The 20,297-nt window shown below is 47.1% G+C and overlaps 1 protein-coding gene across 1 annotated transcript in view; it reads left to right on the forward strand.

Annotated features, from left to right (window-relative positions):
* Positions 1-970: 970 nt before the first annotated feature.
* The window catches only part of LOC143300575 (uncharacterized), a 25,104-nt gene continuing 5,777 nt past the window's right edge, over positions 971-20,297 (forward strand). The window contains exons 1-10 of the mRNA XM_076614346.1: positions 971-1,496; positions 5,191-5,349; positions 8,259-8,393; positions 10,571-10,687; positions 14,041-14,091; positions 16,259-16,434; positions 17,192-17,364; positions 18,443-18,609; positions 18,978-19,028; positions 19,562-19,597. Coding sequence (XP_076470461.1) covers positions 1,424-1,496; positions 5,191-5,349; positions 8,259-8,393; positions 10,571-10,687; positions 14,041-14,091; positions 16,259-16,434; positions 17,192-17,364; positions 18,443-18,609; positions 18,978-19,028; positions 19,562-19,597 — 1,138 coding nt within the window. The 5' untranslated portion in view covers positions 971-1,423. The remainder of the gene's footprint in view (positions 1,497-5,190; positions 5,350-8,258; positions 8,394-10,570; positions 10,688-14,040; positions 14,092-16,258; positions 16,435-17,191; positions 17,365-18,442; positions 18,610-18,977; positions 19,029-19,561; positions 19,598-20,297) is intronic.

Genomic DNA, 20,297 nt, shown 5'->3' on the forward strand with positions numbered 1-20,297 from the left:
CGGACACATGAAAACACACCGTGACCCAATCACACAACATGGACATGTGAAAACACATGGTGACCCAATCACACATAACGGACACATGAAGACACATCGTGACCCAATCACACAACACGGACACATGAAGACACACCGTGACCCAATCACACAACATGGACATGTGAAAACACATGGTGACCCAATCACACAACACGGACACATGAAGACATACCGTGACCCAATCAGACAACACGGACATGTGAAGACACATGGTGACCAAATCACACATCACGGACACATGAAGACACATGGTGACCCAATCACACATCACGGACACATGAAGACATACCGTGACCCAATCACACAACATGGACATGTGAAGACACATGGTGACCCAATCACACAACACGGACACATGAAGACACACCGTGACCCAATCACACAACACGGACACATGAAGACACATGGTGACCCAATCACACAACACGGACACATGAAGACACACCGTGACCCAATCACACAACATGGACATGTGAAGACACATGGTGACCCAATCACACAACATGGACATGTGAAGACACATGGTGACCCAATCACACAACACGGACACATGAAGACACACCGTGACCCAATCACACAACACGGGCACATGAAGACACATGGTGACCCAATCACACAACACGGACACATGACACACGGTGACCCAATCAAACAATATTGACACATGACACATGGTGACCCAATAACACAACACGGACACATGACACATGGTGACCCAATCACACAACGCTGACATATGAAGACGCAGTGACCCAATTACAGAACACGGACACATGAAGACACATCGTGACCCAATTACACGAAAAAGACCCATGAATGCACAGCGTGGACCAGTCGGTTTTCTGGTGCTGTTTAGATAAGACCCACCCACATGCGACGGAAGGACTCTGAACTGCAGACGACAGGTCATGAGAACTGGCAGCTTTCCCAGTCTGGGGAATGGACAAGCCATATCTGCAGTCCTCTCATCTGGCTGACCGTGTGCACTGACTGGCTGAGGCGTGTCACGTGACGGATGTCCCCAGAGGCAGTGGGGCAGCGAGGTCCGAGTCAGCTGACCAGTCAGTGGGTTCCACTCTTAACTCTCTCCATACGAACGGCGAAAGAGACGACGTTAACAGCGTTTCACGCCAATTACCATCATCAAAATATTGCAAGCGGAAGGCTCTCATACTGAAGAGGTGAATGTTGACAAAGAATACCACAATTCTGACGACGGAAGCTAAAGGTTGGGTCATTCAGACACCCACTGGACATCCGAGGGGTCTGTGTAGAAGAGAAGAGAGGACTGGCCGTACTGATTGAGTTAACAGGGTCTGGAAGCGAAGGGCTTTTGATTGCTTGTGTTTGTGTTGTGTCTTCTCCTCAGTCGTGGTCAGACATGGCGGTGAGGCTTTGCTTCTGGACTGCTGTGGCTGTGGTGCTGTACCGTCCATGTGATGTCCATGGACAGAGTGAGTCAGATACTGTGGTCTGGTGTGTGTGTGTGTGTGTGTGTGGTGTGGTGTGTGTGTGTGTGTGTGTGTGTGTGTGTGTGTGTGTGTGTGTGTGTGTGTGTGTGTGTGTGTGTGGTGTGGTGTGTGTGTGTGTGTGTGTGTGTGTGTGTGTGTGTGTGTGTGTGTGTGTGTGTGGTGTGGTGTGTGTGTGTGTGTGGTGTGTGTGTGTGTGTGTTTGTGTGTGTGTGTGTGGTGTGTGTGTGTGTGGTGTGTGTGTGAGTATGTGTGTGTGATACTTTACTCATCAGGTGAATGGCTTTACTTGTATCCCATTCCATTCAGGCAGCAGCAGTAATAATAACGACAAGAACAACAACAACAATGAACAATGACAACAACAACAACAATGAAAACAATGACAACAATGAACAATGAAAACAATGACAACAAGAGTAACATCAACAGCAACAACAATGACAACAGCAACAATATCGACAACACCACCACCACCACCAACAACAACAACAACAAAACAACACCAGCAAAAATTGCAACCACAACAACAACTAAACAACGTCAGCAACAAAAACAGTATCAGCAACAGCAGCAGCAGCAGCAACAACAAAAATTACAACTGCAATAACAACAACAGTCATAACAATAATATCAACACGAACAAGAACAATAACAACAACAGAACGAAAACAATATCATCGTCAACTACAAGAAAATAGCAGCAGCACCACCAACAATAACAACAGCAACACACCACCACCACAACCACCAATACCAACACCGCCAACAACAACAGTAAAGATGATAATAATGATGATAAGAAGAAGAAGAAGCAGAAGCAGAAGAAGAATCAGAACGTACAGTGGCTGTAGCCGCGGTTTGGGGGTATCTACATAACCAGGTGTCCAGCCTCTCTTTGCATTGGCTTATCCCCCTTGGAAATGGCGACTGCCTTGATGAGTGTTCGAAGCAATTTCTCGACAAGTTTTGGCTCGATTTTGATGCGATTTTTTTCGTTTTATAAAGCGAAAAGCTGTTGAGCATGTCAACATGGCTGCCAGAACCTACAGTACAGAAGAGGTGGGTAGAATTTTGTTTAATTTTCGCGCATCGCCGACAAATAACAACTAGAAAAACGTGAATGAAAACGAAAGTAAATGTTGTTGTTGATCAACTTAGGTGATTCTGGTTTTCCTGATGATCACTTCGTGCTGCTGTAGGTACATCAATAGGAAGGGGGCGGGGGCGTGTCAGAAATAGGAATAGAAAAAATCCGATATTTTTGCTCGAAACCTTCATTTTGGTACTATGAAACCCCCCAGGTGAAAGCTTCAAGCCGAAATATTGTCAATACCGTTTTCATATTGTAAGATAAGATAAGATAAGAATAACTTTATTATCTCCAACTGGAGAAATTTGGTCAGGTGCATTATCACAACATAGACAAGTAAACAACATGGGGACCATAACTGTAAAAGTCAACAACAGCTTTTACGAATATTACGAAGATACAAATGTAAAAAAATATCACATACACCGTTTCATACATACATCCACACACTGCAGGTAATAACTAGTATTCTTAATGTAAAAAGAGAAAGAATTAAGAAACATTATTTGAATATAATTATAAACATAGCCTACTATACTGCACATTGATTATAATAGACAGATAAGATAAGAATAAAGATAAATTGCGGAAAACCGCAACCAGAAAATCAGCACACACCCGCACCCATCCACCTCCCACACACCCCACACACGCGGATTACTTATTGTGTTATAGTGTTTGTGGGTGTTTGGGTGGGAGGCTGTATGTGTTGGCGTTTGTGAGTGTTTATGTTTAAAACAACATGATAGAGCAGGAAACAACATAACTGCACATGGTTTTTGTGTCTGATACATTTTGCTAATATTTTAGCACTATTTCATCCGTAAAATAAACACACGTGAATTTTCATCTCTTTTTTTTTCTTCTTCAAAATATCCTGTGTATTTCATTTTCTAAAAATCCGATTTATCTTCCCCAGATTTGAAGTTACCTCATTCTGTCAACACTGAAGTTATGATACTTATATTCTTTATTCCTTTTCCTTTAATACAACATATACATTTACACACTTTTGAGCATAATTTTAATTTTTGTAATTTTTTTAAAAAAGATTGGTGATTATTTTGCAAAATTCACAAATAGTTCTGAAACTGAAAGGGGTAAAGTCACCTTCACCAATGAACCAGTACTGACCACAACGTGTACAGACCAGTGTGTTGTGTGGTGCACTGTGTACAGACCAGTGTGTTGTGTGGTGCAGTGTGTACAGACCAGTGTGTAGTGTGGTGCAGTGTGTACAGACAGGTGTGTAATGTGATGCACTGTGTACAGACAGGTGTGTAGTGTGGTGCACTATGTACAGACAGGTGTGTAGTGTGGTGCACTATGTACAGACAGGTGTGTAGTGTGATGCAGTGTGTACAGACAGGTGTGTAGTGTGGTGCAGTGTGTACAGACCAGTGTGTAGTGTGGTGCACTATGTACAGACCAGTGTGTAGTGTGGTGCAGTGTGTACAGACAGGTGTGTAATATGATGCACTGTGTACAGACAGGTGTGTAGTGTGGTGCACTATGTACAGACAGGTGTGTAGTGTGGTGCACTGTGTACAGACAGGTGTGTAGTGTGATGCAGTGTGTACAGACAGGTGTGTAGTGTGCGGCACTGTGTACAGACCAGTGTGTAGTGTGGTGCAGTGTGTACAGACAGGTGTGTAGTGTGGTGCACTGTGTACAGACAGGTGTGTAGTGTGATGCAGTGTGTACAGACAGGTGTGTAGTGTGCGGCACTGTGTACAGACCAGTGTGTAGTGTGGTGCAGTGTGTACAGACCAGTGTGTAGTGTGGTGCAGTGTGTACAGACAGGTGTGTAGTGTGCGGCACTGTGTACAGACCAGTGTGTAGTGTGGTACACTGTGTACAGACAGGTGTGTAGTGTGGTGCAGTGTGTACAGACCAGTGTGTAGTGTGGTGCAGTGTGTACAGACCAGTGTGTAGTGTGGTGCACTGTGTACAGACCAGTGTGTAATGTGATGCACTATGTACAGACAGGTGTGTAGTGTGGTGCACTATGTACAGACAGGTGTGTAGTGTGGTGCACTGTGTACAGACAGGTGTGTAGTGTGATGCAGTGTGTACAGACAGGTGTGTAGTGTGCGGCACTGTGTACAGACCAGTGTGTTGTGTGGTGCAGTGTGTACAGATCAGTGTGGAGTGTAGTGCTCTATGTACAGACCAGTGTGTAGTGTTGTGCAGTGTGTACAGACAGGTGTGTAATGTGATGCACTGTGTACAGACAGGTGTGTAGTGTGGTGCACTATGTACAGACAGGTGTGTAGTGTGGTGCACTGTGTACAGACAGGTGTGTAGTGTGATGCAGTGTGTACAGACAGGTGTGTAGTGTGCGGCCCTGTGTACAGACCAGTGTGTAGTGTGGTGCAGTGTGTACAGACAGGTGTGTAGTGTGGTGCACTGTGTACAGACCAGTGTGTAGTGTGGTGCACTGTGTACAGACAGGTGTGTAGTGTGGTGCACTGTGTACAGACAGCTGTGTAGTGTGGTGCACTGCGTACAGACAGGTGTGTAGTGTGATGCACGGCGTACAGACACAGTGTATATGTGTCTATCTCTCTCCCCCCTCACCCCCAGCTTCATCTCCACCACCCCCATCCCCCCTGGACAGCACCACGCCGTGTGTGGCCAGTGACAAGCTGAGCACGTGCCACCTGTACGACAAGGCGACGGCTTGTGGGGCACTGTACGAGGCCTGGGCTCGTGACAACTGCCCCGTCTACTGTGGATACTGTCGTCAGTCTCTGTCTGTCTGTCTGTCTGTCTGTCTGTCTCTCTCTCTCTCTCTCTCTCTCTCTCTCTCTCTCTCTCTCACTCACCTTCCTACCCTCTATCCCCCATTCTGATGTGTAGTGCGGTGTGTGTTGTGTGTGTTTGTTTCTTTCATTTTGTGCATTTTTTTCATATGCATTTTACTAACACCATGCAAGTGCCTGTATGCTATGTGTGTGTGTGTGTGTGTGTGTGTGTGTGTGTGTGTGTGTGGTTGTTGTTTTGTTTTGATTCATGTATATTTTTTCCTCTGTTAGGTATCTCTACTAACACCATGCTTTCATTTCTATTAAATACCATGTAGTGTAGACCCTATTCAGGGCGGGGACTGGATTTTAAAAAAAAAAAAAAACAAAAAAAAGCAAAACAAAAAAAAGCACACCAGTGCTTATCAATCATCCTCGAAATAAAGAATTTGATTTGTCTTGTCTTGTCTTGTCTTTCCGCCTGTCTTTCTTCTCCTGCCACTGCTCTTTTCTCATTCTCTTCTCCTCTTTGCCCTGCCTGCTCCTCTTTCTTCTTCTTTTTTTTTTTTTTTGTCCATTGTCTTCCACCTACCTCCTCCTCTTCTGCTTTTTCTCCTTCCCCTCTTTCTCTCACTCACTCCCCTCCCCCCCACCCCCCTCCTTCCTTGTCCGTTTTCTCCTTCCCCTTCTCCTCCTCTTTCTCCTTGCCCTCGTTCTCAGTATCTTCCTTTCCTTCCCCTTCTCCTCCTCTTTCTCCTTCTCCTCCTCTTTCTCCTTGCCGTCGTTCTCAGTATCTTCCTTTCCTTCCCCTTCTCCTCCTCTTTCTCCTTGCCGTCGTTCTCAGTATCTTCCTTTCCTTACCCTTCTAGGAGGAAGGTGGCAGAATGGTTAAGACGCTCAGCTGCCAATACAGAGAGTCCGTGAGGGTGTGGGTTCGAATCCCGCTCTCGCCCTTTCTCCTAAGTTTGACTGGAAAATCAAACTGAGCGTCTAGTCTTTCGGATGAGACGATAAACCGAGGTCCCGTGTGCAGCACGCACTTGGCGCACTGAAAAAGAACCCATGGCAACGAGAGTGTTGTCCTCTGGCGAAATTACGTAAAATGAAATCCACCTTCATAGGTACACAAATATGTAAGCATGCACTCAAGGCCTGACTAAGCGCGTTGGGTTATGCTGCTGGTCAGGCATCTGCTCAACAGATGTGGTGTAGCGTGTATGGATTTGTCCGAACGCAGTGACGCCTCCTTGAGAAAGTGAAACTGAAACTGAAACCTTACCCTTCTCCTCCTCTTTCTCCTTGCCGTCGTTCTCAGTATCTTCCTTTCCTTACCCTTCTCCTCCTCTTTCTCCTTCTCCTCCTCTTCCTCCTTGCCGTCGTTCTCAGTATCTTCCTTTCCTTCCCTGTGACAGAGTGAGTTTCGAATGCCTGTGGCCAGAGGAAGAACGAAATTTGTGTTTGTACATTTCGAATACCTGTATGAATGTGAAAATGTTTTGCACGTGGTAAGTGTGGGTGAATCGTGAGCTGTGCATGTTCATGTTTGTGTGTGCGTACATGTATGTGCTGTAGTGTCAGTCTGAATGCATCAGAGCTCGGGTGATGTGATGTGGTCTGTGTGCCTTGAATGTTCCGAACATCAGGTGGGAAAATTTATTTTATTGTTTATTCGAAATGTAACTAATGATTGAATAGTTTGTGAATATAGTAGTTTTTGCTGTTAGTTTTGAAATGTTTACTTTTTGATAAATCAATACTTTTTTTGTGTATTTGTGTAATTTATAAGACGTGACTCATGAATGAATATTGTATTGTTAATTGGAAAATTGTATGAATGCATGAGTGGTGTGAAAGGATAACAAATATAATAAAATAAAATAAGGGAACATTGAGAATTAGCTAGAAGGAACGATTCAAATGGAGTTTGCCGAGAGCTAAGAACTGAAAAAAGTGTTGTCAGGGCTCCATGTGACTGGCCACGGAGTGGAGGGACCTTGAACTGAAATGTTCACTGAGGAGGTGCCCGAGTTTTCCCACGAGTGAGTGGGGTGGACACTTCTGTGAGTAGGCTGCTGTCCGGCCTAGGACTGAGGCGATCCTGGGACTGGATCATCAGGTTTTTGCAAAGAAATTTGACTTGTGATAGTCAAAGACATTTGTTCCTGTGTTTCTTGAGATTATTTTTTTTTCAGGATGAAGAGAGCGTGAATGAAAGATTTTTTTTTTTTTTGGTTTTAATAATTATAATTGGCTCAGGGAAAAATTCCTTGTGTCTGTTTTTTTGTTTGTTTACTGAGAGAGTGAGAGACTGAAGACTGAACTCGCAAAAAAATATTTCTTCCATTATCTTGTCTGTCTCCTCACCCACTTAGTAACATTCCCCTTCTCCTTCTCTTTCTCATTCGCCTTAGTGTCTCCATTCTCCTTCTCCTCTTTCTCCCTGTCCTTTTAACCGTCTTCCACCCCCTTCTATACTTTCTCCTTCTTCTTTCTCCTACCCTTCTCCTTGTCTTCCACCTACTTCTCTTTCTCCTTGTCCTCTTTCTCTGTGTCCCCCCCCCCCCCCCCCCTCTGCTCTTGTCCAGTACATTATTCCTGGAAATTATAGGTCGACTTTGCTCTCTCTGTCTCTCTCTGTCGTCTCTGTCTCTCTCTCTCTCTCTCTCTCTCTCTCTCTCTCTCTGTCAAAGTCAAAGTCGAAGTTCAAATATCAATGGGAAATTGAATAAGCATCAACTGCTCTGTGTGTGTGAAAGTTAAAGTCGAAGTCAAAAATTTTATATTGAAGATGGTAAATTGAATAAGCATCAAATGCTTTATCAGTGTGTGTGTGTGTGCGTGTGTGTGCGTGCGTGTGTGTGCGTGTATGTGTGTGCGTGCGCGCGCGTGTGTGTGTGTGTGTTGCAGGGGACGCCCACCCCACGTCCCCCCCTCCCTGTGAGGACGCGTTGGACAACTGTGCGGCGTTCGGCCCAGAGGCCTGCAAGGGACAGTACCTGCCCTGGGCCACCGACAACTGCCGCAAGACCTGCAACCTGTGCTGTCAGTGTTTATCTCCCCTCGCTCGCTCACTCACTTCGTCGCTCCTTCTGGCCTCCCTCTTGTTTGCATTTACATTTGTATTTGTATTTCTTTTTATCACAACAGATTTCTCTGTGTGAAATTCGAGCTGCTCTTCCCAGGGAGAGCGCGTCGCCATACTACAGCGCCACCCTTTTGTTTGTTTGTTTTTTCCCTGTGTGCAGTTTTATTTGTTTTTCCAATTGAAGTGGATTTTTCTACAGAATTTTGCCAGGAACAACCCTTTTGTTGCCGTGGGTTCTTTTACACGCGCTAAGTGCACGCTGCACACGGGACCTCGGTTTATCGTCTCACCCGAATGACTAGCGTCCAGACCACCACTCAAGGTCTGGTGGAGGGGGAGAAAATTTCGGGGGCTGTGCCGTGATTCGAACCAGCACGCACAGATTCTCTCGCTTCCTTGCGGACGCGTTACCTCTTGGCCATCACTCCTCTCTGTTGCCGTTGTGATTGTGTGTAGTCTTATAGCCATCTGTAGCTTCGTGTAGCCAAGCGTGGACGTGTTACGGTGTAGTACTTTGAATGTTCTGTGTGGCTTGGTGTTGTGACCTGTTGTGGCATAGTGTAGCGTCGTGTGATGTGTTGTGGTGATAGTGTTGTGACGTTCTTTTGGCATAGTGTTGTGACGTATTGTAAGCGTAGTGTAGCTGTTGTGACGTATTGTTGTGGCAAAATGGTATGACGCTTCGTGGCTTTTTATAGCGATGTAGTGGCATTGTGTAGCGTAGTGTAACATATTGTGGCATAGTGGATCCTTGTGTGACGTAATGTGACACAGTGTAGCGTAGTGTGACGTGTTGTGGTATGGTATTGTGACGTTGTGTGGCATAGTGTTGTGACGTATTGTAGCATAGTGTAGCGTAGTGTGACGTGTTGTGGTATGGTATTGTGACGTTGTGTGGCATAGTGTTGTGACGTATTGTAGCATAGTGTAGCATAGTGTGACGTGTTGTGGTAAAGTATTGTGTGGCATAGTGTTGTGACGTATTGTAACATAGTGTAGCATAGTGTGACGTGTTGTGGTATGGTATTGTGACGTATTGTAGCATAGTGTAGCGTAGTGTGACGTGTTGTGGTAAGGTATTGTGACGTTGTGTGGCATAGTGTTGTGACGTATTGTAGCATAGTGTAGCGTAGTGTGACGTGTTGTGGTATGGTATTGTGACGTTGTGTGGCATAGTGTTGTGACGTATTGTAGCATAGTGTAGCGTAGTGTGACGTGTTGTGGTATGGTATTGTGACGTTCTTTGGCATAGTGTTGTGACGTATTGTAGCATAGTGTAGCATAGTGTGACGTGTTGTGGTATGGTATTGGTATTGACGTTGTTGTGACATAGTGTTGTGACGTATTGTAGCATAGTGTAGCGTAGTGTGACGTGTTGTGGTATGGTATTGTGACGTTGCGTGGCATAGTGTTGTGACATATTGTAGCATAGTGTAGCATAGTGTGACGTGTTGTGGTATGGTATTGTGACGTTGTGTGGCATAGTGTTGTGACGTATTGTAACATAGTGTAGCATAGTGTGACGTGTTGTGGCATGGTATTGTGACGTTGTGTGGCATAGTGTTGTGACGTATTGTAGCATAGTGTAGCATAGTGTGACATGTTGTGGCATGGTATTGTGACGTTGTGTGGCATAGTGTTGTGACGTATTGTAGCATAGTGTAGCATAGTGTGACGTGTTGTGGTATGGTATTGTGACGTTGTGTGGCATAGTGTTGTGACGTATTGTAGCATAGTGTAGCATAGTGTGACATGTTGTGGCATGGTATTGTGACGTTGTGTGGCATAGTGTTGTGACATATTGTAGCATAGTGTAGCATAGTGTGACGTGTTGTGGTATGGTATTGTGACGTTGTATGGCATAGTGTTGTGACGTATTGTAGCATAGTGTAGTGTAGTGTGACGTGTTGTGGTATGGTATTGTGACGTTGTGTGGCATAGTGTTGTGACGTATTGTAGCATAGTGTAGCATAGTGTGACGTGTTGTGGTATGGTATTGTGACGTTGTGTGGCATAGTGTTGTGACGTATTGTAGCATAGTGTAGCGTAGTGTGACGTGTTGTGGTATGGTATTGTGACGTGGCGTGGCATAGTGTTGAGCAGTTCCGTACAGGGGCAATAACTGTGGTTGCAGCTTGCGTGGACAAGTTAGACAACTGTCAGCGCTACGGTCGGTACGCCTGCGTGGGTCACTACGAGGCGTGGGCACGTGACAACTGTGCCAAGACGTGTGGCCTGTGTGACCACAGTCGTGAGTCTCCCTCAGCACCCCCCCCGCCCCTCCCCCGCCCCCCCCCCCCCCACACACACACACACACACCACACACACACCCCCACCCCCACCGTCCTTCCACAACGGTCTTCCTTTCTTTTTTCTTTTTTTTGTTTAAGCTTTTTAATCAAATAAAAGATACAATATGGTAAGCAGTCACACTGCTTTGCCTTATTTTGTTGTTTCTTTTTCTTTTTTTTTCAGAACATACACATAATAAAGACATTAACGCACTCAGTACGGCCAGTCCTCTCTTCTCCTCTACACATATTCCTCGGTTGTCCAGTGGGTGTCTCAATGACCCAGCCTTTAGCTTCCGTCGTCAGAATTGTGGTATTCTTTGTCAACATTCACCTCTTCAGTATAAGAGCCTTCCGCTTGCAATATTTTGATGGTGGTAATTGGGGTGAAACGCTGTTAACGTCGTCTCTTTCGCCGTTCGTATGGAGAGAGTTAACATATGAAAGAGGAAATGGGGGTGGGGTGCGAATGTATAAGTGTGATGGGGAAAGAAAAACACTTGAAGCATACATAAACGATTGGAATCAGTTCAATGGCACTGTTGTGGTTTCAGTGGCATGCAGACTGCGGTTACAACACACTGTTTTCAGTGGGAAATACAATAATTAGCGGGGCCGTCAAGAAATGTTATATTACATGGTAAAAATGAAACATAATTTTCACAACATTTTCACCATACGCACTTTTGTATGGGTTGTGAAGTAAAAGAAACCATCATGATCTTCTTCAATTAAAAAAAAAAGATTTAAAAAAATAATACATGAAAGCCACAATGATTGTATTAGTCAGGTGGCCGAGTGGAGAAAACAACACGACTCAAAGAACATTGGCCAGTATGGTATCTCTGTGTTCTGAAAGTCAGAATATACACAATACACAATACACAAACTTTATTATCTATACTTTGGTACAGAGATTTTGACGGGCGCAGTAGCCGAGTGGTTGAAGCATTGGACTGTCAATCAGAGGGTCCCGGGTTCGAAAATCTTAAAATAAACGGTGACGGCGCCTGGTGGGTAAAGGGTGGAGATTTTTACGATCTCCCAGGTCAACATATGTGCAGACCTGCTAGTGCCTGAACCCCCTTCGTGTGTAAATGCATGTAGAAGATCAAATGCGCACGTTAAAGATCCTGTAATCCATGTCAGCGTTCGGTGGGTTATGGAAACAAGAACATACCCAGCATGCACACCCCCGAAAGCGGAGTATGGCTGCCTACATGGCGGGGTAAAAACGGTCATGCACGTAAAAGCCCACTCGTGTACATGCGAGTGAACGTGGGAGTTGCAGCCCACGAACGCAGAAGAAGAAGAAGGGGTATAGAGATTTTCTTTTTGGCAGCAGCACATGTCCAACATAAGAAGAAAACAACAAAGAAATAAAATGAATAGAAAATGAAAAAATAAATTAAATGGCACCAAATGGAAATAGCTATATACAAATATACAGATTACTGAAATTTACGTGCCTCTCCATTTCAGTCAGCCAAGCTGCATAAGGTTATTCATGCTATGTATTCTCCAGTTTTGTACCTGTGCTTAAGTTCACTTAAAAATACTCTCAAAAGAGGATATTTTTTGTTCATTTGATATTGACACAAGTACTGTTTTCCCAACAATAGTATAAATTAAAAGTATATGTGTTGATCAACTCCAAGGATAGTAAATCGTTTTTTGTCATACGTCTTTCATTCCCCACTGCGACAAAGTCATGCCAGAATTTCTGAATTGCTGTGTAATTCTAAAACATGTGATGAATGCCGTGTTCATCAGAATGGCAAAGTCACTCCATCATTCAACTAACTGTCCGATTTCCTTTAAAAAATACATTTGTCTCTCCAGTGCAAAGAGGGACAATTCTCATGTGAATTATACATCAATTATACATCGGAAAGTTTATGTAAGTCCCGTCGCTCACAACACCCCTTTCCTACACACACACACACACACACACACGCGCGCGCGCGCGCGCACACACACACACACACACGCCTATTCTCCCATACACGAACCCCCCCCCCACTACCCCCACGCCCCCTTATTTTTCTTTTTTTTATTCCTTCCTCTAATATCACTAAACAGTGAAAAGACGTTAAAGTAAAGTAGAGTAAACTAAACACACACGCACACACACACACGGAGGCACACACACGCACACACACACACGGAGGCACACACACACACACACGGGCACACGCACACGCACACACACACAAGGGCGCACATACACACACACGGGCACGCACACACGCACACACAAACACACACACACACACACACACACACACGGGCACACACACACACGCACGCACACACTTTTACAGTGCAGTCACGGTCATCAGGGAGCAAGGAAAGGCAAACTCTTTCCCACACCACAGCCTTCAGCTGACCTTCTGTTTTCAACACACACTGCCACACCAACGGCATGCTTCTGTTAAATTTGACATTTGTCTCACACAATTTGGAACAGACTTCTTTTGTTTTTTGTGAGTTTTTTTTGTTGTTGTTTTTTTGTTGTTGTTTTTTGTTTCTTTGTTCTTGCGCTGTTATTTTTCACAGGGAGAGAGAGAGAGAGAGAGAGAGAGAACTTTTTTCGTGGGGGAAGTGGAATAAGTACGCATATGCTATTTTACATCCAGCCCTCAGAGCAAAGAGGAATGACAGAGAGAGAGAGAGAGAGAGAGAGAGAGAGAGAGAACTTTTTTCGTGGGGGAAGTGGAAAAAGTACACATGTGCTATTTTACATCCAGCCCTCAGAGCAAAGAGAAATGACACAGAGAGAGAGAGAGAGAGAGAGAGAGTATATAGGGAGAGAGAGAGAGAGAGAAATAGAAAGAGAGAGAAAGAGAGAGAGAGAGAGAGAAAAAAGAGTATATAGGGAGAGAGAGAGAGAGAGAAATAGAGAGAGAGAAAGAGAGAGAGAGAAATAGAAAGAGACAGACAGAGAGAGAGAGGGAGAAAGAGAGAGAGACAGAGAAAGAGAAAGAAAGAAAGTGAGAGAGAGAGTATATAGGTTTTTATCTTTGCAATTTATTGAAAGGAGGGAGGAGAATGTGTTTTAAAAATGAGATGGATCAAAACTGGGAACTGATACAGGACGGAATGGATTGTTGAGATATGTTCGCATCACCATTTTGTTGTTGTTGTTGTTGTTTTTGTTGTTGTTTTTGTTTACATCAAACTTTCTTGTGTGACACATCACTTAGTTTTGGTTCAACATATCCTCCATGCCACCAGGAGTGGTCAGATAATTAAATGATATTATTGATTCTTGAATTCGTGTGTGTGTGTGTGTGTGTGTGTGTGTCACAGCCCAACAGAGACAACCTACACCACCCAACCCGCTGTGCACTGTTCCCTCCGGTAAGTGACACAGTTCCCCGCCCCTTTCCCTCCGGTAAGTGACACAGTTCCCCGCCCCTTTCCCTCCGGTAAGTGACACAGTTCCCCGCCCCTTTCCCTCCGGTAAGTGACACAGTTCCCTGCCCCTTTTCCCTCCGGTAAGTGACACCGTTCCCCGCCCCTTTTCCCTCCGGTAAGTGACACCGTTCCCCGCCCCTTCCACTCCGGTAAGTGACACCGTTCCCCGCCCCTTTCCCTCCGATAAGTGACACCGTTCCCCGCCCCTTCCACTCCGGTAAGTGACACCGTTCCCCGCCCCTTTCCCTCCAGTGACACCGTTCCCCGCCCCTTTCCCTCCGATAAGTGACACAGTTCCCCGCCCCTTTCCCTCCGATAAGTGACACAGTTCCCCGCCCCTTTCCCTCCGATAAGTGACACAGTTCCCCGTCCCTTTCCCTCCGATAAGTGACACCGTTCCCCGCCCCTTTCCCTCCAGTGACACAGTTCCCCGCCCCTTTCCCTCCGGTAAGTGACACAGTTCCCCGCCCCTTTCCCTCCGGTAAGTGACACAGTTCCCCGCCCCTTTCCCTCCGGTAAGTGACACAGTTCCCCGCCCCTAAACCCTCCGGTAAGTGACACAGTTCCCCGCCCCTTTACCTCCGGTAAGTGACACCGTTCCCCGCCCCTAAACCCTCCGGTAAGTGACACAGTTCCCCGCTCCTTTCCCTCCGGTAAGTGACACAGTTCCCCGCCCCTTTCCCTCCGGTAAGTGACACAGTTCCCCGCCACTTTCCCTCCGGTAAGTGACACCGTTCCCCGCCCCTAAACCCTCCGGTAAGTGACACAGTTCCCCGCCCCTTTCCCTCAGGTAAGTGACACAGTTCCCCGCTCCTTTCCCTCAGGTAAGTGACACAGTTCCCCGCCCCTTTCCCTGCGGTAAGTGACACAGTTCCCCGCCCCTTTCCCTCCGGTAAGTGACACAGTTCCCCGCCCCTTTCCCTCCGGTAAGTGACACCGTTCCCCGCCCCTTTCCCTCCGGTAAGTGACACAGTTCCCCGCCCCTTTTCCCTCCGGTAAGTGACACAGTTCCCCGCCCCTTTTCCTCCGGTAAGTGACACAGTTCCCCGCCCCTTTCCCTCCGGTAAGTGACACAGTTCCCCGCCCCTTTCCCTCAGGTAAGTGACACAGTTCCCCGCCCCTTTCCCTCAGGTAAGTGACACAGTTCCCCGCCCCTTTCCCTCCGGTAAGTGACACAGTTCCCCGCCCCTTTCCCTCAGGTAAGTGACACAGTTCCCCGCCCCTTTCCCTCCGGTAAGTGACACAGTTCCCCGCCCCTTTTCCCTCCGGTAAGTGACACAGTTCCCCGCCCCTTTCCCTCCGGTAAGTGACACAGTTCCCCGCCCCTTTCCCTCCGGTAAGTGACACTGTTCCCCGCCCTGTCTGTCGGAAGAAACAAAGACACTTGCTCAGCCACGCAATTTGAATGTAATATAAAATTTAAAAAACAAACAAAAAACCATTTAAGTTTCATGTTAATTGAGAGAGAGACAGACATAGAGACAGTGAGAGAGAGACAGAGACATAGAGACAGTGAGAGAGAGAAACAGAGACATAGAGACAGTGAGAGAGAGACAGAGACATAGAGAGGGAGTCGGTTTACCCATCTATCTATCTATCTATCTATCTGTGTCTCTATTTCTATCTATCTATACCCCAGACCAGACATTGCTGATGAAGGCATTGGAGGGGTCTATCTATCTATCTATCTATCTATCTATCTATCTATCTATACCCCAGACCAGACATTGCTGATGAGGGCATTGGAAGGCTATCTATCTATCTATCTATCTATCTATCTATACCCCAGGCTAGACATTACTGATGAAGGTATTGGAGGGGTCTATCATTCTGTCTATCTATCTATCTATCCTTTTTTTTTCTTCTCAAGGCCTGACTAAGCGCGTTGGGTTACGCTGCTGGTCACGCATCTGCTTGGCAGATGTGGTGTGGCGTATATGGTTTTGTCCGAACGCAGTGACGCCTCCTTGAGCTACTGAAACTGAAACTATCCATACCCCAGGCTAGACATTGTTGATGAAGGTATTGGAGGGGTTTGTCTGTCTATCAATCTATGTATCTATCAATCAATCAATCAATCAGTCTGTCTATCTATCTATCTACATCCCAGGCCAGACATTGCTGATGAAGGCAGTGGCTGGGGCGCCAGGAGACGTGTGGCACTTATGGTCTTCCCCCAACACGGCCATTATCAACTCGTCAGCGGCCGTGACCTTGGACAGTCACGTGGTCTCCCACTACAAGTCCCCCAAGGTCAACAACCTGGACACTTGTGACTTTGACACGGTACGTCACAGACACTGTTCACCGTGACAGCGATACTGTACGTCACTGTGACACGGTACGTCACTGACACGGTTCACCGTGACCATGACACGGTACGTCACTGACACTATTCACCGTGACCATGACATGGTACGTCACTGTGACACGGTATGTCACTGACACTGTTCACCGTGACCATGACACGGTACGTCACTGTGACACGGTACGTCACTGACACTGTTCACCGTGACAGCGATACTGTACGTCACTGTGACACGGTATGTCACTTGACACTGTTCACCGTGACAGCGACACAGTTCGTCACTGACAATGTTCACCGTGACCATGACACGGTACGTCACTGACACTATTCACCGTGACCATGACACGGTACGTCACTGACACTGTTCACCTTGACAACGACACAGTACGTCACTGTGACACGGTGCGTCACTGACACTGTTCACCGTGACCATGACACGTTACGTCACTGACACTGTTCACCGTGACAGCGACACAGTACGTCACTGTGACACGGTGCGTCACTGACACTGTTCACCGTGACCATGACACGGTACGTCACTGACAGTGTTCACCGTAATTGTGACACGGTACGTATTTCACTGCAAAAATCGCATTCCCCGGACATAGTGGTTGACCGCACTCGTGTTTCTTTGATACAAGTTGTCATTAATATTCTGTCCGTCCGTGTGTGTGCGTGTGTGTGTGTGTGTGTGTGTGTGTGTGTGTGTGTGTGTGTGTGTGTGTGTGTGCACAGATCAAGGTGTCGATCTACAAGGACTGTGTGGAGAGGGCCAGTCTGACGTTCAGGGGAGGCAACAGCGGACGGGAGGACTGGTTCTCTGCCAGTCGGCTCATCTCCTCCTCTTTTGGGGACCTCTCCCCCTCCTCCACCTCCTCCTCCTCCCAGCCCCTCTTCCAGCTTTACGGGTCAGTCAGTGTGTGTGTTGGGGGGGCGGGGGGGGGTGTTGGTGGGGGGGGGGGGGTGCTTGCGATGTCCTCCCCACTGACGATTTGAAAACAGCAGCAACAACAACAAAAAACGGAGCTGAGCCATTATTGTCGTCAGTAAGGGGGCCATTGTAGGTGGTGTCCTAAGTACGTTAAATCAGAACAGGCACTTCTGAACACCGCCGAAGTGACTCAGCAGCAGTGCAGGGGTCTCCTCTGGTGTGTGTGTGGCCTCCTGACGACCTGAAATCAATGGTTCCCTGCGGAGTGCCGGTGCTGGGACTGACGAACAGACGAACCTGGGTGTGACTGTGTATGGGGGTGGGGCTCGGAATGAGCGGCGTGGGAGAAACGCCACTGAAACGGTGCAGATGATGGGGCAGCAAAACAGCAATACAAACAACAACAACAACAAAAAACAACTGCAGCTGGATTCCCTGACCACACTTAAGTGTTTGATGAAATGTCAGTTCATTAACTCACTCAGTACGGCCAGTCCTCTCTTCTCCTCTACACAGACCCCTCGGATGTCCAGTGGGTGTCTGAATGACCCAACCTTTAGCTTCCGTCGTCAGAATTGTGGTATTCTTTGTCAACATTCACGTCTTCAGTATAACAGCCTTCCGCTTGCAATATTTTGATGATGGTAATTGGGGTGAAACGCTGTTAATGTCGTCTCTTTCGCCGTTCGTATGGAGAGAGTTAACCACCCACTTGACAGACATGTCATGCCACGCCCCCTCCCCTTTCTGTCTGTGACAGACATGTCATGCCACGCCCCCCTTTCTGTCTGTGACAGACATGTCATGCCACGCCCCCTTTCTGTCTGACAGACATGTCATGCCACGCCCCCTATCTTCTGTCTGACAGACATGTCATGCCACGCCCCACCCCCCCCCGCCCCCCCACCTTTCTATCTGACAGACATGTCACGCCACGGCCCCCCTTTCTGTCTGACAGACATGTCATGCCACACCCCCCCTTCCCCCCCCCCACCTCCACTCTTTTATCAGACAGACATGTCACGCCACGCCCCCCCCTGTCTGTCTGTGAACAGTGAGCCCTCCACAGGGCGGGAGTTCTATGTGGGCGGGGCGGGCACTGGCTGCTCTGGCAGCGCCTGGTTCTTCGTGTCCACGCGCCGCACGTGCCCTGTGGAGAGCCCCGGCCCCAAGCCCTCCTTCCTCTTCGCCTCTGGTCACACTGCACAGCCACTGCAGAACGGTGGGTGGTGATGGTGGTGATGGTGATAGTGGTGATGGTGGTGGTGGTGGTGGTGATGGTGGTGGTGGTGATGATGGTGGTGGTGGTGATAGTAATGGTGATGGTGGTGGTGTTGATGATGGTGATGATGATGATGAGGATAAGAATGATGATGATGATGTTGAAGAGGAGGAGAATGAGGATGATGATGAGACGGAGAAGGAGAAGGATGATAAATATGTTGATGATGATGATGATGATGATGATGAAGAGGAGGAGAATGCTGATGATGTTAATGAGGAGGGTGAGAAGGAAGATGAGAAGGATGAGGAGGAGGAGGAGGAGGAGGTGAATGATGATGATGATGATGATGATGATGATGATGACAGGTTTCATGGAATCGGGGGATGTGCTGGCCATCTTCGGACAGGGCGGTTCATGTAAGTTATTGTGTGTGTGTGTGTATGTGTGTGTGTGTGTGTGTGCGTGCGCGCGCGTGCGTGTGTGAGTTTCGTTACTTATCTTTCTGCTAGCCAAAATGCTAGGAAATAAGTAAACGAGTGTGTTCAGTGTGTATGAGTGTTTCTGGTGTTTTGTACTCAACAAAACTTACACGCTTCTTACATTTATACGCAGCATTTGAGTTTATAATCATAATTATCACAATCATCACCACCACCACCATCACCACCAACACCACCACCACCACCACCATCACCACCACCATCACCATCAACACCACCACCACCACCACCACCACCACCACCACCACCATCATCATCACTACCATCACCACCACCACCACCATCACCACCACCACCACCACCACCACCACCATCAACACCATCACCACCATCACCACCATCACCACCACCATCACCACCACCATCACCACCATCACATGGTGGACAAGACCGCCGTGACTATCAGCACCAGGGTCAAGGTCGTGTTCCAGCACTGTGGTCTGTTTCAGGTTCGCCTGGAGTGACGACGCCTCACTCAGCCCACGGTGAGTCTGTCCTGCGTCTCGCCTGTCCTGTCTCACTCATCTCCAACCTCACATCCTTTCCAAACTATCTGCAGCCCACAGATGCGTGTACATCTGGAGTTGATGGCCTAGAGGTAACGCGTCCGCCTAGGAAGCGAGAGAATCTGAGGGCGCTGGTTCGAATCACGGCTCAGCCGCCGATATTTTCTCCCCCTCCACTAGACCTTGAGTGGTGGTCTGGACGCTAGTCATTCGGATGAAACGATAAACCGAGGTCCCGTGCGCAGCATGCACTTAGCGCACGTAAAAGAACCCACGGCAACAAAAGGGTTGTTCCTGGCAAAGTTCTGTAAAAAAAATCTACTTCGACAGGAAAAACAAATGAAACTGCACGCAGGAAAAAATACAAAAAAAAAAAACCAAAAAAAAGGGTGGCGCTGTAGTGTAGCGATGCGCTCTCCCTGGGGAGAGCAGCCCGAATTTCACACAGAGAAATCTGTTGTGATAAAAAGGAATACAAATACAAATACGATACCCACATCATCATAATCATGTGTAAAGGTACGACGATGATATGAAAGATAACTGCTGAGGCTATTTAACAAAACAACAACAAATGGAGAAAGTTTGTATTTGTATTTGTATTTCTTTTGATCACATCAGATTTCTCTGTGTGAAATTCGGGCTGCTCTCCCCTCCCCAGGGAGAACGCGTCGCTACA

Source organism: Babylonia areolata, chromosome 26 (assembly GCF_041734735.1).
Source record: "Babylonia areolata isolate BAREFJ2019XMU chromosome 26, ASM4173473v1, whole genome shotgun sequence".
Taxonomy (NCBI): domain Eukaryota; kingdom Metazoa; phylum Mollusca; class Gastropoda; order Neogastropoda; family Buccinidae; genus Babylonia; species Babylonia areolata.